At 41.6% G+C, this 17,093-nt stretch overlaps 1 protein-coding gene across 1 annotated transcript in view; it reads left to right on the top strand.

Moving 5' to 3' along the window:
• The first annotated feature begins 1,286 nt into the window (after positions 1 to 1,286).
• The window catches only part of slc5a12 (solute carrier family 5 member 12), a 50,764-nt gene continuing 34,957 nt past the window's right edge, over positions 1,287 to 17,093 (top strand). The window contains exons 1-5 of the mRNA XM_060838667.1: positions 1,287 to 1,643; positions 6,426 to 6,491; positions 6,586 to 6,637; positions 11,176 to 11,243; positions 14,891 to 15,045. Of these exons, the coding sequence (XP_060694650.1) occupies positions 1,287 to 1,643; positions 6,426 to 6,491; positions 6,586 to 6,637; positions 11,176 to 11,243; positions 14,891 to 15,045 (698 nt within the window). The remainder of the gene's footprint in view (positions 1,644 to 6,425; positions 6,492 to 6,585; positions 6,638 to 11,175; positions 11,244 to 14,890; positions 15,046 to 17,093) is intronic.

The following is a 17,093-nucleotide window of genomic DNA, read 5'->3' on the forward strand; positions in this document are numbered from 1 at the left end:
ACTGCCTCCAATGCCAATATTTCTTCCATTATTAGATATGAGGTCCAAAACTCTTGCATGTGTTGTCTGAGTAATACTTTGTACAGAAATAGAACGACCTCATTATCTTTACACTCCATTCTCTTTGAACTAATGGTCACCATTCCATACTCCCCACTGAGCTTGAATGATAGCTTGTCGAAATTTATGCAAAGGAAGTCCAAGTCCCTAAGTTTTCTGCAGTCTTTCTGAATATTAAGTAATATTGCCAAATAATAAATAACAAATGAATAAATAATGATGACAAAAACAAGGGTACAATTCCTGTACCAGCTAAGCTCACCATGAAATGCATCTCTTTTTAACTTCACCCCTTTACCTGCAGCAAGGTGACCCTCAGGTTAAACTCACCAGCAGTTGTCTCCCTTGAATGAGAGAGCAGCTCTTTGGTCTTCTGGAGCGATTGCGACTTGACCTTTGCAAAGGCGATTTTACATTTGCAAAGGCTGACATTGTAAAGTGTTGTCTTACCAACAGCCTGGTTTCTAGCAGTCTGTCTTTAACCTGAAAATGACACAACCTCCCTTACAGATCCCCAGCTCTAATGGCACACCTGACACTTACACAGGACCACTCTGTAAGTTTCAGGCTAATATTGTAAAGTTGGCTTTCCCAAATTATTTTTCTTTTCTCCATTCTACTCTCAAAACTTCTCCAGCCTTATCTTGGTATGTGAAAATTATCAATTAACATAATTTATCGAAAGTACCTGTAAATGATTGTTTAAGCGAGCAAAGCAGCATCAAGGCTGGAATTCTGTCGACAGTGCTAATTTTAAAAATAGATGATCCAAGAGTTCATTTTCTGGCCAATTTGAACTCCATTACATGTTGAATTGTGAACTATATGACCTTGTTATTTTATGCAATGAGTAGTTTGGAATGCTAATTGAAATTGTCGCATAAAATTGCTGAATTGTAAACCAGAACTTTGTTGCCTGGTTCAATGGTCAGTATAATCTTTAACTGGCTAATGAAAGCTGAAGAAAGCAGTCATTATTTCTTGTACCTTGTTTGGACTTCCTCAGCTGTCACCATAACACAATGTATATCTTTTTTCCAAGGCTACAGTCAATCATTTTGAACTTTTGTTTGCTCTGTGTGCTGATTAGGAAGGCATTCCTTTCATCCCTTTGAAAACATAATCTCTCGAAGAACGGGTCAGTTTTATAAATGGGAAGCCGGCTGAAGGACCCAGGAACAATTCCTGTGGGAACTGTCTCTGAGTGACAGTTCAGGAAAGGGAAAATGACTCAATTCATGAACCCTGCTGTGGGAACTTTTACAGCATGGGACTATGTTGTTTTTGCATCACTGTTTGTAATTTCCTCTGGGATAGGAGTCTTTTTTGCCATTAAAGAAAGGAAGAATGCTACCTCCCGTGAATTTCTGGTTGGAGGGAGGCAGATGGTCTGTGCTCCAGTTGCCTTGTCTCTCACTGCCAGTTTCATGTCTGCAGTGACTGTGTTAGGAGGTCCCTCAGAGGTTTATAGGTATGGGGCTTCTTTCATCCTCTTCTGCGTTGCCTTCATGTTTGTTGTCATCTTCACGGCAGAGCTCTTTGTACCCGTTTTCTACAGATCAGGAATTGCCAGTACATACGAGGTAAGGTGAATAATGTTGATGGATCAATTGATGGCCATGTCTTCAGCTCTCCCATACTCTAGAGTTGACTTTCTAAATCTCTCAGTCTCTCTTAAACTTATACTTCTGGGACAATCTTAGTTCATCCATCTTCATTTCTTCATTCTTACATGACTCAGTGTGCTTTTTTGTTTGTAATGTTCGATGAAATGTCTTGAAGTGTTTATATATTAAAGGTACTGTGTAATGTCAGATTTGTGTTTTATAAGAAGTAATACCCACATCACTCATGTTAGCAATGCATTGTTACAATTACTTTCTTATTGCAGAAGGTGCAGATAAATGGTCATAATGTGTGCTATGTGACATCTTCAAAAATACATTGTTGTCACTGAAAATCTCACTGCTTTTTTTCATTTAAAAAAATGATTTGGATATGAGTATAAATCAGGTCGGGACTTATCCACTTAATGGCAAGGTCCTGGGGAGTGTTACTGAAATAAGAGACCTTGGAGTGCAGATTCACAGTTCATTGAAAGTAGATTTGCAGATAGACAGGATAGTGAAGAAAGTGTTTGGTAGGCATACCTTTATTGGTCAGTGCATTGAGGTGAGGAATTAGGAGGTCATTTTGCAACTATACAGGACATTGGATAGGCCACTTTTGGAATACTGCATTAAATTTTGGTCTCCCTGCTGTAGGAAAGATGCTGTGAAATTTGAAAAGGTTCAGAAAAGCTTTACAAGGATGTTGGCAGGGTTGGAGAGTTTGACTTATAGGGAGAGGCTTAATAGGCTGGCACTGTTTCTCATGGAGCATTGGGGGCTGAAAGGTAACCATATAGAGGTTTATAAAATCATGAGGGGCATGGACAGGGTAATTAGTCAAAGCCTTTTCTCCAGGTTGGTGGACTTGAAAACTAGAGGGTATCGGTTTAAGGTGAGAGGGGAAAGATTCAAAAGGGACCTGAGGGGCAACTTTTTCAGACAGAGGTTGGTGCATGTATGGAATGAATTTCGAGGAAATGGTGGAGGCTGGTGCAATTACATTTAAAAGGGACCTTGATGGGTGTATGAATAGGAAGGGTTTTAGAGGGATATGGGACAAATGCTGGCAAATGGGATTAGATTTATGTAGGAGTTGGACTGAAAGGTCTGTTTCTGTGCTGTATATCTCTATGCCTCTGACTCTATGAGATTACTTTAGGATATTTGGTAGGCATGGACAAGTTGGAACGATGAGTCTGTTTCTGTGTTGTACGTTTCTATGACTCTATGCCTCTGGTTGGCATTTTAAATTCAGACAAATCATTTCACAAAGATATTTTTGGCATTTGAACATTATTTTAATACAAAATGTTCTCTTGGAGATCTAAACATGAAATGTCTGAAAATAGACTAAATTTACCATGTTTTCAATATTCAATCTTATTTTTAAAATCTGGCTCTTTCTTAAAGTAGTGAAAGATTTACAATGGTAGCTACGAACAATCTTTATTAAAAAATACATTTTTTTGACAATTTTCATCCTGCACTCATCAGGACAATTCATACTAAGATTAAAATAAAGGAAAAAAACATTTATACATCAGTAAAAGTAAAATCCTACGGATTTGGGAAAGCTGAAATTAAAACAGAAAATGTTGGAGAAATTCAGCTCGTCTTGCGGTATCTGTGGAGAGCTGTAGCTTCTCTGTTATTATCTTAATTGTAAATCCTAGTATGTTGTCGAATTCCCAAATTAGGTAACTGTTGTAATAGTGAGTTTTGAGAAGATTTGTAGCTCACGTTGAGGTCCTAGATGTAGGTTTGCTCACTGAGCTGGAAGGATGCTGATAAGTCCTGCTTTCTATTTATATGTTTGGGTTTCTTTTGGTTGGTGATGTCATTTCCTGTGGTGAAGTCACTTCCTGCTCTTTATCTCAGGAGGTGGTAGATGGGGTCTAACTCGATGTGCTTGTTGATAGAGTTCCAGTTGGAATGACATGTTTCTAAGAATTTTCGTGTGTGTCTTTGTTTGGCTTGACCTAGGATGGATGACAACAAGCAAAACTAATGTCATTTACAAAATACCATGCAAGGACTGTAACAAACACTACACTGGACAAACAGGCAGAAAACTAGTCACCAAGATACATGAACACCAACGAGCCATAAAAAGACATGACCCTTTCTTACTAGTATCCTTACATACGGATGAAGAAGGACACCACTTCGACTGGGACAACACATCCATCCTTGGACAAGCCAAACAAAGACACGCACGAGAATTCTTAGAAGCATGACATTCCACCAGGAACTCTATCAACAGATCCCATCTACCACCCCCTGAGATAAAGAACATGAAGTGACGTTGCCACAGGAAATGACATCACCAACCAAAAGAAACCCAAACATATAAATAGAAAGCAGGACTTATCAGCAGTGCTTTGCCTGAGACCCACTGAAGATGTTACCTGGTAGGGTGACAAAGCATCTGGAAATGAACCTTCCAGCTCAGTGAGCAAACCTACATCCAGGACTATTGTAATTCTGTCTCAGACATACAGGTAGTGTCTTTTTTCAGGTTTGACACTACCAAAGAGATTGAAGTTCAACAATGACCAAATGTGGGAAATCACTGGCAGAGTTTGCCTTGCAGGTAATATAAGAACAATTAAGTTACAGTATAAATGTTGCTTTCCCTTCACTTTGTTTTTTTAAAAATATCCTGATGAGTGTAAGATGAAGACTTTTAACAAAGTATGATAGATATTAAATGACTAAACCTCATTTTATTTGTTGAAAGTAGTAAACTTGTAGTATCGGCTGAATGTTCATTGATCTACTCAATCATTTTTACACATCTAGAAGATCCTGATTAATTTCTCAATTTTTTTTACCTATTTCAGGCAATTTCTAGAATGTCTTCAAAACCCTATCAACTTAAAACAGAAAATCAAAAATATGTGAGATCTTTTGAGCATTGGAAACAGTTTTAGTGATTAGTTACATTGAAGGGTATGTGACATTCAACAGGTATATGAAGCTAGGAAAGGGTGGAGGAGTGGCTCTGTTATTTAAAGATAATATTAACATCATAGAGATGCAAGTTATTGCTATGAGGACATAGGCTTGAACCACATCACAGGAGTTAAGGAAATGTGAATTCAGTAGAAATGTGGAAGAAGGATATAGTTTGACATTAACCGTGTAACTACTATTGATTCTTGCAAAAGACCACCTGATTCACTAATGCCCTTTAGGGAAGAAAACCTGCCATTCTTAACTAGTCTGACCAAACGTGTCTCCAGATCCATAGCAATGTCATAGAGTCATAGACCTGTACAGCATGGCCCAACTCGTCCATGCTGGCTCAGATATCCTAAATTAATCTAGTCCCATTTGCTGGCATTTCACCCATATCCTTCTAAACCCTTCCTCGGTTAACTCTTCACAGTCATTGGGCAATTATGGAGGGGGAAATAAATGTTGCCCCAGCTGACTATGCCTACACTTAGTGAACAAACAAAAAGTAGTCTCGTGGATCAGCTGCTCAGTGTACGATGCATCGGATCAGAACATATTTCATGTGAACCTAAATTTGGAATTTAGGTCCATAACTCATGAAGGATCTTCATTTGGTTATTCAACTAATCTTACAATGATTGGGCTGCTTGCTGCTTATGGTTTATGGTTCAAACTGCAAGACAACATTGTGTGGAATGGGCTGCCAGAGGAAGTGGTGGAGGCTGATACAATTGCAACTTTCAAAAGGCATCTGGATGGATATATGAATAGGAAGGGTTTGGACGGATATGGGCTGGGTCCTGGCAGGTGGAACTAGATTGTGTTGGGATATCTAGTCAGCATGGATGAATTGGACTGAAGGGTCTGTTTCCGTGCTATGACTCTAAGTGGCCATTAAGCTAATGTCCTGCACTCCCTGGCTTACAGTTGTTTGCTGGTCATGTTTCAGATATAAGAAAGACAGATTGGAGTTGAATTTCTGCTCAGTTATTTCCAGCAGTCTTGTACAGGCATGTTATTACTGAATTTTTCAGAAATACGTTTTGAAAAGGTGATGTTTTTGGACGTACGTGAATAAGTGAGTTTCTGCAATTCACGGTGCTTTAGAAGTTAATTATTGCGGTATTGGGTGCCTATTTTCTGATTTGCTGACTTTTACATGTTGATGCTAATGGGCAGCAACCAAATCTGTCTTCTGCATTGCTAAAAACAAACCTTTTGTATGTTGATCGCACTATTTGTATAATACACTCAGACATGAAATTGAAAGGATTCTGATTTCTCTTTACAGAGGCTACTAGCCCTCCTGAACTTTCCAAGCAATTTCTGCTTTTGTTTATGAAATTGAAAGGGTTCCCCTAAATAAAAGAGAACTAGAAATGTTTACTCACCAAATTAATCTTTGAACCTTACTCTTTTGCATATCAGCTAATGCACAACTTCTGACTATCCATCCTTCCTGTCACAAATATTTCCAAAGCCTGGAACCTCTTCTTCCATCTCAGGTGATCTCAGACCACTATCAAAAGAAGAGCAGGAGACACATTCCAGAGTCCTGGATAAAGTGACAAACAAAACACTATCTGAACATTTCTCTCGTTGCCTGTGTGACATTTATGCCAAATTCACTGCACACAAAACAGCCTTGACTCAGTTTGAAAAGTTTATTGACTGTGAAGCACTTGAGACATCTTGAGAACTTGAAAGGTGGCATGAAAATAAAAAAAATATATTTCTCTATTGTTTATCAGTTATATGAATGTATCAAATAATATCTTTCCTGCTCTCTTCCAGTATTTGGAATTGAGATTCAATAGGGTGGTTCGTATTGCTGCTACCATTATATACATCCTGCAAACTGTAAGAAATTACATTTGTTGAAATTCAGTATTTACATTTACATGTATAGTCTGTGTAAAACTGGAAAGGTTTAATTTGTTCTTTTCATATTTAGATTCTTTATACGGGTGTTGTGGTATACGCACCAGCTCTGGCACTGAATCAAGGTAAATACAATAAAATCATAATTATTGGACATTACAAGCTGTTTGCTCACAATAAAGGCTTACTGTGGTACTAGTTGAAGTATAGTGGCAGTGGTAAGTTCTGGTAATTCAACATTTAAAGCTATCCTTGTTTGCCGTGTGTGTGGATGCCCCTTGTATTGACACGTTACTTCAAAGTACAATCGAACTCTATTCCACAACAAGGATGTTGGGATTTCAGAAAGTACAGTTTCATTGTATCTAGACTATGTTCAGAAGAAAACTCTTATTTTCTCTTCCTTCTAACCAGCAAAATGAAGATTGAAATAAATATTTAGCTTTTACGGGAGCCATGAGGTCCCCGCACTATAGGTAAATTTGTCGAGACTTGATCCATGTCAGAATTTTTTTTCACTGAAGTTCTTTTCATGTTCACTCATATTTGAGAAGACACATCAGTAAGACTTCTTTTTCAATAATCTGGAGTGTAGTCACAGTATATTAGAGTGTTCTAGAACAACGCAGGGTAAGAAGTGTCTAGTTTATTGTTCTACTCTTCTTCAGATTAGTTATGATTTAGGTGCCCTGGTTTTAGAGTTATCGTGTCATACAACAACAGGCCCTTTGCCCCCCAAACCACCACATTTCCACTCCCCCCCCCCCCCCCCCCGCCATGTCTATACCATCCAACAAACACTAAACAACACTAATCGCATTTGCTCACACTTGGTCGTTAGCCTATTGTGCCTTGGCATTTTGAAATCTCATCCAGATGTTTCTTAAATGTCATCACCAGCCTTCACCAGCCTCTCAGTCAGCTCATTCCATATATAGTAAAAGCTGAAAATGTGTTGCTGGTTAAAGCGCAGCAGATCAGGCAGCATCCAAGGAACAGGAAATTCAACGTTTTGGGCACAAGCCCTTCATCAGGAATCAGGTGCATGCTTCCTTAGTCAGGGTGTAAAGTACAGGAGCAAGAAAGTCTTGATACTACTTTATTAGACATTGGTTTGGAATAAGGTGTGCAGATCTGGTCATCATTCTATCAGAAGGATGTGATTGCATTGGAGAGGGCACTAAGGTTATCCACAAGGATATTGTCTGGGCTGACAAGTCTCAGTTACAAGGGGAGAGTGGATGGGCTGGGTTTATTTCCCTTGGAGCAGAGCAGGTTGAGGTGGGATATCTATATAAAATATTCCTGATGAAGGGCTTGTGCCCAAAACGTCGAATTTCCTGTTCCTTGGATGCTGCCTGATCTGCTGTGCTTTAACCAGCAACACATTTTCAGCTCATTCCATATATACAACTCCCTGGAAGAATTCCCTTTTTCTCAGATCTCCTCTAATTCAATTAGCCCTCAGTTTCAACTCATGCCCTGTGGTTTTAAACACATCTGCCTTGGGGAAAAGATTCTCACAATCGACTCTGTCAATGCTTCTTTTATATTTTATATAGATATCCCACCTCAACCTGCTCTGCTCCAAGGGAAATAAACCCAGCCCATCCACTCTCCCCTTGTAACTGAGACTTGTCAGCCCAGACAACATCCTCGTGGATATCCTTAGTGCCCTCTCCAATGCAATCACATCCTTCTGATAGAATGATGACCAGATCTGCACACCTTATTCCAAACCAATGTCTAATAAAGTTGTATCAAGACTTTCTTGCCCCTGTATTTTACACCCTGACTAAGGAAGCATGCACCCTGTATGACTTCTTCACCCACCCCACCCCAAATCCCACCCCCCGTCTACCCGTAATGATATCTTCAAGGATCTAAGGACCTTATACACCAAGGTTCCTTCATTCTTCAGTGTTACCATTCGTTGTGTGTATCCTTCCCTTATTAGGCTTTCCAACTGCATATCTTGCACTTCTCAGGGTTAAATTCCATCTACCAGTACTCTGCCCAGTTTACCAGTTGATCAGTTTCAGACTGTAGCCTGAGACCAGCCTCCTTGCCATTTTTGTGTCATCTGAAAACTTACTAATTACACCTTTGATTATCACATCCAACTCCACACTGCATTATCCTAATCAATATATTCAGTCACCTTTTCAACAAACGTGACTAAGTTTAGTAAACAGGACCTCCTTCTTATGCTAGTATTGCTAGTGTTGATTAATTCCTTCCCTCAGAACGTTTTTTCTAATAGTTTCTCTCACACTGATGTCAGCCTATCCCTGCTGCCCTTCATGAACAAAGGAACCACATTAGCTTACTCCCAGTCATCTCGCACTTCACCTGTGCTTCAAATATACATTTTCAAGTATTAAATAACTCTGCTAGGGCCCCAGCAATTTCTCCCTTGTTTCTCACAATAGCCTGGGATACATCTCATCAGGCCCTGTGGAATTATGCACCTTTCTGCCCATCTAATACCTCTCCTTTATTATCTCAACATGTTCTAGAACCTTACCGTCCCAATTGAAATCCCCAGCTATAAAGTCTTTCTCCTGTGTGAGTACAGATGAGAAGTATTCATTTAACACCGTACCCATGTTCACTGGCTCCATACACAGATTTCTCCTTTGGTCTCTAATAGGTCTCACACTTTCCCTGTTAATCTTTTTACTCTTCATAAACTGGCCAAAGACTCTCATTTTTCAAATGTAGATTTACCTGCATGTCATTACTCGCAGTCTAAGTTTGCCAGATCCTGTTCAATGATAAGAATTTAGCCTGTCCCCCAATTTAGACATTTTACTTCTGCAGTCGAGATTATAAAGCTGGAAAAGCACAGCAAGTCAGACAGCATCCAAGGTTCAGGAGAATCCGGCATAATCTGGATTAGGGTAGTGCTGGAAAAGCACAGCAGTTCAGGCAGTATCCGAGGAGCAGGAAAATCGAAGTTTCGGGCAAAACCCTTCATCAGGAATGAGGCTTGTGGGTCAGCCCTGCTGAAGGGCATTTGCCTGAAACGTCGATTTTCCTGCTCTTCGGATGCTGCCTGAACTGCTGTGCTTTTCCAGCACTACCCTAATCCAGAGTCTGGTTTCCAGCATCTGCAGAATTTTTTTTAACCTAGAATCAGGCATAAGCCCTTCATCAAGAATGAGGTTTGTGGGTCAGGGAGGCTGAGAGATAAATGGGAGGCAGGTGAGGCTGGGGGCAAGGTAGCTGGGAATGTGATAGGTACTTGAAGATGGGAGGGTGAAAGTGATAGGTCAGAGAGGAGGGTGAAGTGAATGGGGAAGGAAGATAGGCAGATCAAGAGGATGGTGCTGACTTGGAGGCTTGGGACTGGAATAAGGTGGCGGGGGGTGGGAAATGAGGAAACTGGTGAAATCCACATTGATCCTGTGTGATTGCAAGGTCCCAAGGCAGAAGATGAGGCATTCTTCCTCCAGGCATTGGGTGGTTAGGGTTTGATGATGGACTTGACCTCTGCGCTATCCTTATCCCTTTCCATAATGACTTTGAGTCTTATAGATTTACGGTCACCATCCCCAAAATGTTCACCCATGAAACTTCAACCAGTTGACCAGCTTCATTTCCTAGGATTAGGTCTAGCACTGCCCCATCTCCAGTAGGATTATCTTTGTACCTGTACAAAATAATCTTCTGGGTGCAATTGAAACAGGTATCTGAATAGGAAAGGTTGAGAGGGATATGAGCCAAATGCAGGGCAAATGTTTCGAAAACTTGGTTGGCATGGATGGGTTGGACCGAAGGGTCTGTGTCTGTGCTGTATGACTCTATAACTCCATTACTTTACAAATTCCATCACATTTGATCTTTTCACACTAAGGCGATTCAAATTAATGTTAGCAAAATTGAAATTGCCTTCAACTGAAATCCTATATCTTTCACACATTATTGTGTATTTCCTGTGTATCTGCTCCTCTGTCTCCCTTTAACTGATGGGAAGCCTGTAGTTTAATCCCAGCAAAGTAATATTCCCTTTTTTATTCATAAACTCTAACTAGATGGTCTTATTTGAAGACCTTTCTAGGACATAGTTCTTCATTACTGCAGTGATGGTTTTCTTTATCAAGAATGCAATGCTTCACCTCTCTTACTGACCCTTAGAACATAGAACAATACAGCGCAGAACAGGCCCTTCAGCCCTCAATGTTGCACTGAACTATTCTGAGCTCACTCCCCTACATTATCCCATCATCATCTTTGTGCTTATCCAAGGATTGTTTATATCTCCCTAAATCTCAACACAACTAAAACTTTTATACCCTGCCAGCCTTGTCTTTCCATCAACTGTGTCTCAGTGCTTACAACAGTATCATATTCCCATGTGCTGGTCAGTGCTCTCAACTCATCTGCCTTACCAGTCAAGCTCCTTAGCTTTCTAGACCTCCTATTTGTCTTGTCCTGTTGTTTTTTCTCTTCCTACTGGACTGTCCTAGCACTCCTTCTATATCTGATTGGATCTTTCTCCCGATTTCATCTCTACTCTGTACCCCATTTCACTGTCAAATTTGCTTAGAACAAAGTATTGGTTATTTCAATTCTAATTATTTTGAAAACAATTATATTTACCCATCACATTTAATTAATGTTATTTGCATTTTTAACTATATGCATTCTTCTTCCTTAGTGACTGGTTTTAATCTATGGGGCTCAGTGTTTGCAACAGGAATTGTTTGCACCTTCTACTGCACCCTGGTAGGTATAAGTGTTTGTGTGCAAAGATTATTTACATTAAATATCAGTGAACGAGGCACTTGTGTAACAATTTCACAGTTGAACATACGTTAAAACGAACAGTTTTTTTCGATCAATGTTTCAATCTTGACTGAAACAATTTTTTGCTAACGTAATGTAAAGTCTTTTTTTTTAAGTATTGAGTAATATTCCCAAAAATCCCTGCAGTGTGATAACAAGCCATTGGGTCCAACAATGTCCACACTGATTCTCCAGAGTAACCGACCTAATATGGGCAATTCACTGAAACTGCACATCTTTGGACTGGGGGAGGAAACCCACACAGACACATGGAGAACGTGCAAACTCCACACAGACAGTCTCCCGAGGCTGGCATCAAACCGAGGGGTCCCTGGTCCTGAAGAAGGTTTACACCTGAAACGTCAACTTCTGCACTTCCTGATGCTGCCTGGTTTGCTGTGTTCTTCCAGCCTCCTGCCTGTCTTCTTTGGATTCCAGGATCTGCTATTTGTTTAGTCCCTGTCGCTGTGAGGTAGCAGTGCCAGCCACCGAGCCAATGTGCCACCCATATAAACATCTGACACAAGCTAAAATGCATGCACTAACCCTGATTCAAACTGTATCTGGAAGGTGGAATTGAGCCACTCTGTCACTAGACAGCTACAGGTTTAAAGCCAGCACCCTAGACCACAAGGAATCATCCAGGCCCTTGAGGCTGTAGTGATTATGGAGTTTCCTCAAAAGGCCATGAACTGCTGGGGGCCCTTCAAAGCCATGGGCATGAAACATAAATGTCAAGGGTCCACACACGAAAATGAATAGGTTAGGCACAGCAACAGCAGTTAATGCAAATGTTGGTCTTAATGGCTGTTTATCTCCAAAAGTTTCATTTCATTGATTGTGTTTATTCTACCAGCATGATAGCAAACTGAAACAGGATGAGTGCTATCCCAGAGAAATCAGATGGGCAGGCAGTTAAAAGCATTCCCAGTTTAAACTGTTCAGGGAGACTTATGAATTTTATGATGTTGTTGATCAGCTAATAACAGGAAACCAGCAGGACGATAGGAAGTTTCTTTTGTGGGTCTAGGAGGAAGAGGAATTTCTACTCTATGACTCACAGATGATGCTATGGCCACCTTTGCTCTCCCTCCCCTACCCATTACCCCATCCCTCCTGCCCCATCCTTCATTGCCCCTTAGTCATCCTAATCTCCCACCCTTCCCATCCTCACAGTCCCTTTCGCACCAGGCATCTCCTTCGGCCTCTTTCCCTCAGTTCCCCTTCCTTCCTGTTCCCCTACCCACAATGCCTCGCTCCCTTCTCCATCTTTTGTCTTTCCTTCCCCTCTTCCACACACCCACCATGTACCCCTTCCATCCCACCATGTCCTTCCCGCAACACTCCTCATCCCATGCCCCTACTCCACATCCCCTGCCCAGGTCTCCTCTTCCTACTACCCTTATCCATAAACCCACCCATCACCCCTCTCACTCCCACATCCTCTTTTCCCACCCATCTCATCCCATTTCCCCATCGTCACCTTTTTGTGAAACTGTCCCTTTCGTTACTCCTTTCCCCCTTTCCTTGGAATCCGGCAGTGATCAACCAATCTTCCCTGGGTGGTAGCTGCTCTCCATCTTTCTCTCAGCCATTTCAGGTGGCCAATGAACTGGCAGTAATTAATTGAAGCCCCTGGGGCTAAACCTGGGGAATTGATATGTGGCCTTCTTGCTGCAAAACTGGAATGGCTCATTGATTAGCACTGCTGCCTCATAGCACCAGGGAACCAGGTTTGATTCCATTCCTGGGCAACTATCTGTGTGGAGTTTGCACATTGTCCCTGTATCTGTCAGGGTTTCCTCCCAAAGTCCAAAGATGTGCAGGTTAGGGTGGATTGCCCATGCTAAGCTGCCCATAGTGTTCAGGGATGTGTGGGTTAGCCATGGAGAATGCAGGGGTACAGGGTAGTGTTGGGCGCTCTTCGGAGGGTCAGTGTGGACTTGATGGGCTAAATAGCTTGCTCCCCACACTGTTGGGGTTCTATGTCAATCAGACAATCAACACAATATCCTCAATTTCTTGCTGGTGGGTCAGGCCAAAACCGACTTCCAAAAGTGAGGGAGTTTTTGTTTGGGCAAGCAATGAAAATTTTTTATAAAATTCTGGAAGAGGAATCTTATCAACTTTGAATCGACCAACTGCTGAACTAATTGGAGGTAGGTCAAAGGATGGATGATTTACCCTCATAAAGGAGGTGGTTTGTTCATTTATCTATTTTGATGAGGCTTATCGTCTTCTTTTTAACAATGGGCACATATTGAGAGTCCCTTGGTATGATGGTGAGGCTTGCTCCCAACAAGGCATTGAATTGGAAGCTGTTACACTATAGCTGCTACAAGGCCTCATCCTCCAGCTATCTTTCTGGCCCTTTACCACCAGTGACAGGTGTATGGACAGACTGACAAATCAAATTGCTTGGTCCCATTACACCATACCTCTGATAGCCATCGAATCTTTAGGTGGACTTTGAACTTGGAATTTCTGACCCTGAAGTAGAGTCACTACCATCACAAAACAAAACAAAAGGAAACAAAGAACTGCAGAAACCAAAACAAAAACTTCTGGCAAACCTCAGCAGGGCTGGCAGCATCTGTGGGCAGAAATCAGAGTCAACCCTCCAGCTTGAGTGACCCTTTTACAGGACTGAGGATGCTGAAAATCCAAAACAACACTGAAATTGCTGGAAAAGCTCAGCAGGTCTGGAAGCAGCTGTGGAGAGAAAGCAGAGTTAACATTAGCTAACAGAGTTAATGAGTCTGTTCTGCAGAGGTGTCACTGGAGCCAAACACATTTACTCTGTTTCCTCTCCACAGATACCTCCAGACCATCATGAAATCTCGAGTTTAATAGTATTTTTTAAGCACTGTCTATCTTTAAGCAGTCTATCAAATAGGAAACTGACAGATAAGAATGCTTGAATTTGTAAGGTTTTTTTTAATTCATTCAGGGGATGAGGGTGTCACTGGCTGGGTCAGCATTTATTGCCTGCCCCCTAATTGCCCAGAGGGCAGTTAAGAGTCAATCATATTGCTGAGGGCCTACAGTCACATGTAAGCCAGACCAAGTAAGGATGGTAGTTTTTCCAACAATCGATTCATGGTCATCGCTAGACTCTTAGTTCCAGGTGTTTTTTTTGTTGAATACAAATTCCACCATCTGCTGTAGCAGGATTAGAACCTGGGTCCCCAGAACATTACTGGGGTCTCTGGATTAACAGTCCAGCGATAATACCACTAGGACATTGCCTCCCCCACTTGTAAGCTAAGGTAACAGAGAGTGTTACAGCTAGCTCCAGCAAGTTACCCAGTAAGTTCATTATCCATGACCTGCCCATTTCTCCACAGTTGAGATTTGTCATGTCCTGATAAGCAGTTGCGCCCCTGTGCTCCCCACAATGATTGGGTCATCTGTCCTGCACATTAAACTGACTTGCTGTCTGCTCAATTTGGCTTTTGCCTCAAATTAGTTTCCCCAGCCACCTCTCACTGTCTGAGATGATATACAAATGATGTTGCTTGACAAACAAAGACTGTTCTTGAGGATGAACTGTTAATCTTGATGTTAATGCCTCTTTTCACTTTCAGGGTGGCTTGAAGGCAGTGGTGTGGACAGATGTCTTCCAGATGGTTGTGATGGTGTTGGGATTTTTAACAGTTCTTGTCCAAGGAACCATCAAGTTAGGAGGAAGCAGCAACATGTGGAAGATAGCCAGGGATGGCCAAAGGCTCAGTGTTTTTGAGTGAGTTACTACTTATAAGATATACTGTGAGAGTTCTATTGAGAAGTGTTTACATTTTTCATTAAAATAGGAATGTGTTGCAATTAAGACATTCCTGTTAATGTTGAGAAATAAATTTTGGATTTTAATTCCACTGACAAGTGATTAATTTGCATTGGCAGGCAATGGCATAGTGATATTATTGCTGGACTGTTAATCTTGATGCACAGGCAATATTTGAGGTACCTCAGTTTGATTCCCAACATAGCCAGGCGGTGGAATTTGTATTCAGTTTAAAGAAGATCTGGAAATAAAAGTTTATTGACGACCATGAAACAATTTCTGATTGTCAAGGGAGAAACTCATATGGTTGATTAATGTCCTTTAGGGAAGGAAACTGCCATCCTTACCTGATATGGCCTACATGTGACTTCACACCCACGGCCAATGTGGTTGACTCTTAACTTCTGGGATGTCAATTAATGTTGGCCGAGCCAGTGTGTTCAAAGCTCATGAATAACTAACAGAACTTCTTGAGTGGAACCACCACTGGGTTTGAAGGTAATCTCTGATTTCATGTTTTATCACGGCTGGTGATTCTGTCAATAACATCCTGATATTGCAGAGTCAGGGGAATAGATTTAATGGTAGGGCCATAGGTGCTGACTGAGTCTCTGGGACTGGGTACCTTTTCCATTTGGAAGTTCAGTTGATTACCCACTGAAACTACGCAGTTCAAAGGTAATTAGGTATGAGCTACAAAATACTAGTGATGTCCACACCCCTACATCATCAGTGGGTGAAGAACTACAGGCATGTGCAACTCACAACCAGCAACCAAGCATCAGTTCATAAACAAATCAGCTCATCCTTGTTTTGATAAAACCAACCTGTTACTTTTATCGGGAAACCAACTTGTATCACTTATAAAGAGACAACGTTATGTTTTGCACCAGCTGTAGTTGCTATTTATTTATAACCAGAGCTTCCATCCAGAATTAAAAACATTTAAATGCTCAGAATGATCAAAGACACCAGTTTCAATAGTAATTCACCATCTCATGCCTTGGAGAAGATAGATTTTGTTACAATCAAGGTTTGGGGGTCCATTCAGGTGAAAGCCTTACCGGGGAAGGTTGGGATTGGCAATTGTTGTGGCAGGAAGTGGTCTGTCATTTAGATGCTTGCCTCTTGTGCATTTACTGCTGTCGAGACAGAGGCATCCTCTCCCCTGCTGCAAACACCTCTGCTCATTCTTCATTGGAAGAGATCAAGCGAGGACTTTCACTTGGAGGCTTCAGCCAAAAGGCAGAAGGAAAATCCCACTGGCCTTAGGGTTCGATAATGTCTTTCTCCACAGGTGCCCATCTGCGCTGAATGGACAGGGGGCTCTCTTTCCCAGGGCTGGGAGGAGGAAAGAGACTCACCTGGGCAGAGACTGCAAAGGAGACCAGTAGGTCTGTGGTCACCGCTGGAATATGGACCCAGTGTTGCAAGTGCATCAATTGCCTTGTACAGGAAAAAGCTCCATCCCTCCTTTTCCACTTCAGGCTTGGATATGGCAACATGAGAGGGCATGTTTGAATCATAGAATCCCTACAACGTGGAGACAGGTCACTTGGCCCAACAAGTCCATACTGACCCTCTGAACAGTAACTCAACTGGTCCCATTCCCCCACCCTGTTGATCTACCTTTACCCCCAACTAATGCACTTAACCGACATACCCCTGAACATCATTTAGCACTGCCAATCCACCTAACCTGCACATATTTGGACTATGGGAGGAAACCGCACCACCCGGAGGAAACCCATGCAGACACAAGGAGAATGTGCAAACACCACACAGACAGTCACCCATGGCTGGGATCAAACCTGGGTCCCTGGCATCATGAGGCAGCAGTGCTAACCACTGAGTCACCGTTTGAGGGAGAGGGAGTTCACTGTGGAAATTTTCAGACATGAAGAATGACCAAAAAGATTGAGACCATTCTCCTTGGAGGGAAGAAGATTGAAAGGAGATTTGATAGAAGTTTTCAAAATCATGAGCAGGCTGGATAGAACAGATAG

This window comes from Hemiscyllium ocellatum, chromosome 18 (genome assembly GCF_020745735.1).
Source record: "Hemiscyllium ocellatum isolate sHemOce1 chromosome 18, sHemOce1.pat.X.cur, whole genome shotgun sequence".
NCBI classification, from domain to species: domain Eukaryota; kingdom Metazoa; phylum Chordata; class Chondrichthyes; order Orectolobiformes; family Hemiscylliidae; genus Hemiscyllium; species Hemiscyllium ocellatum.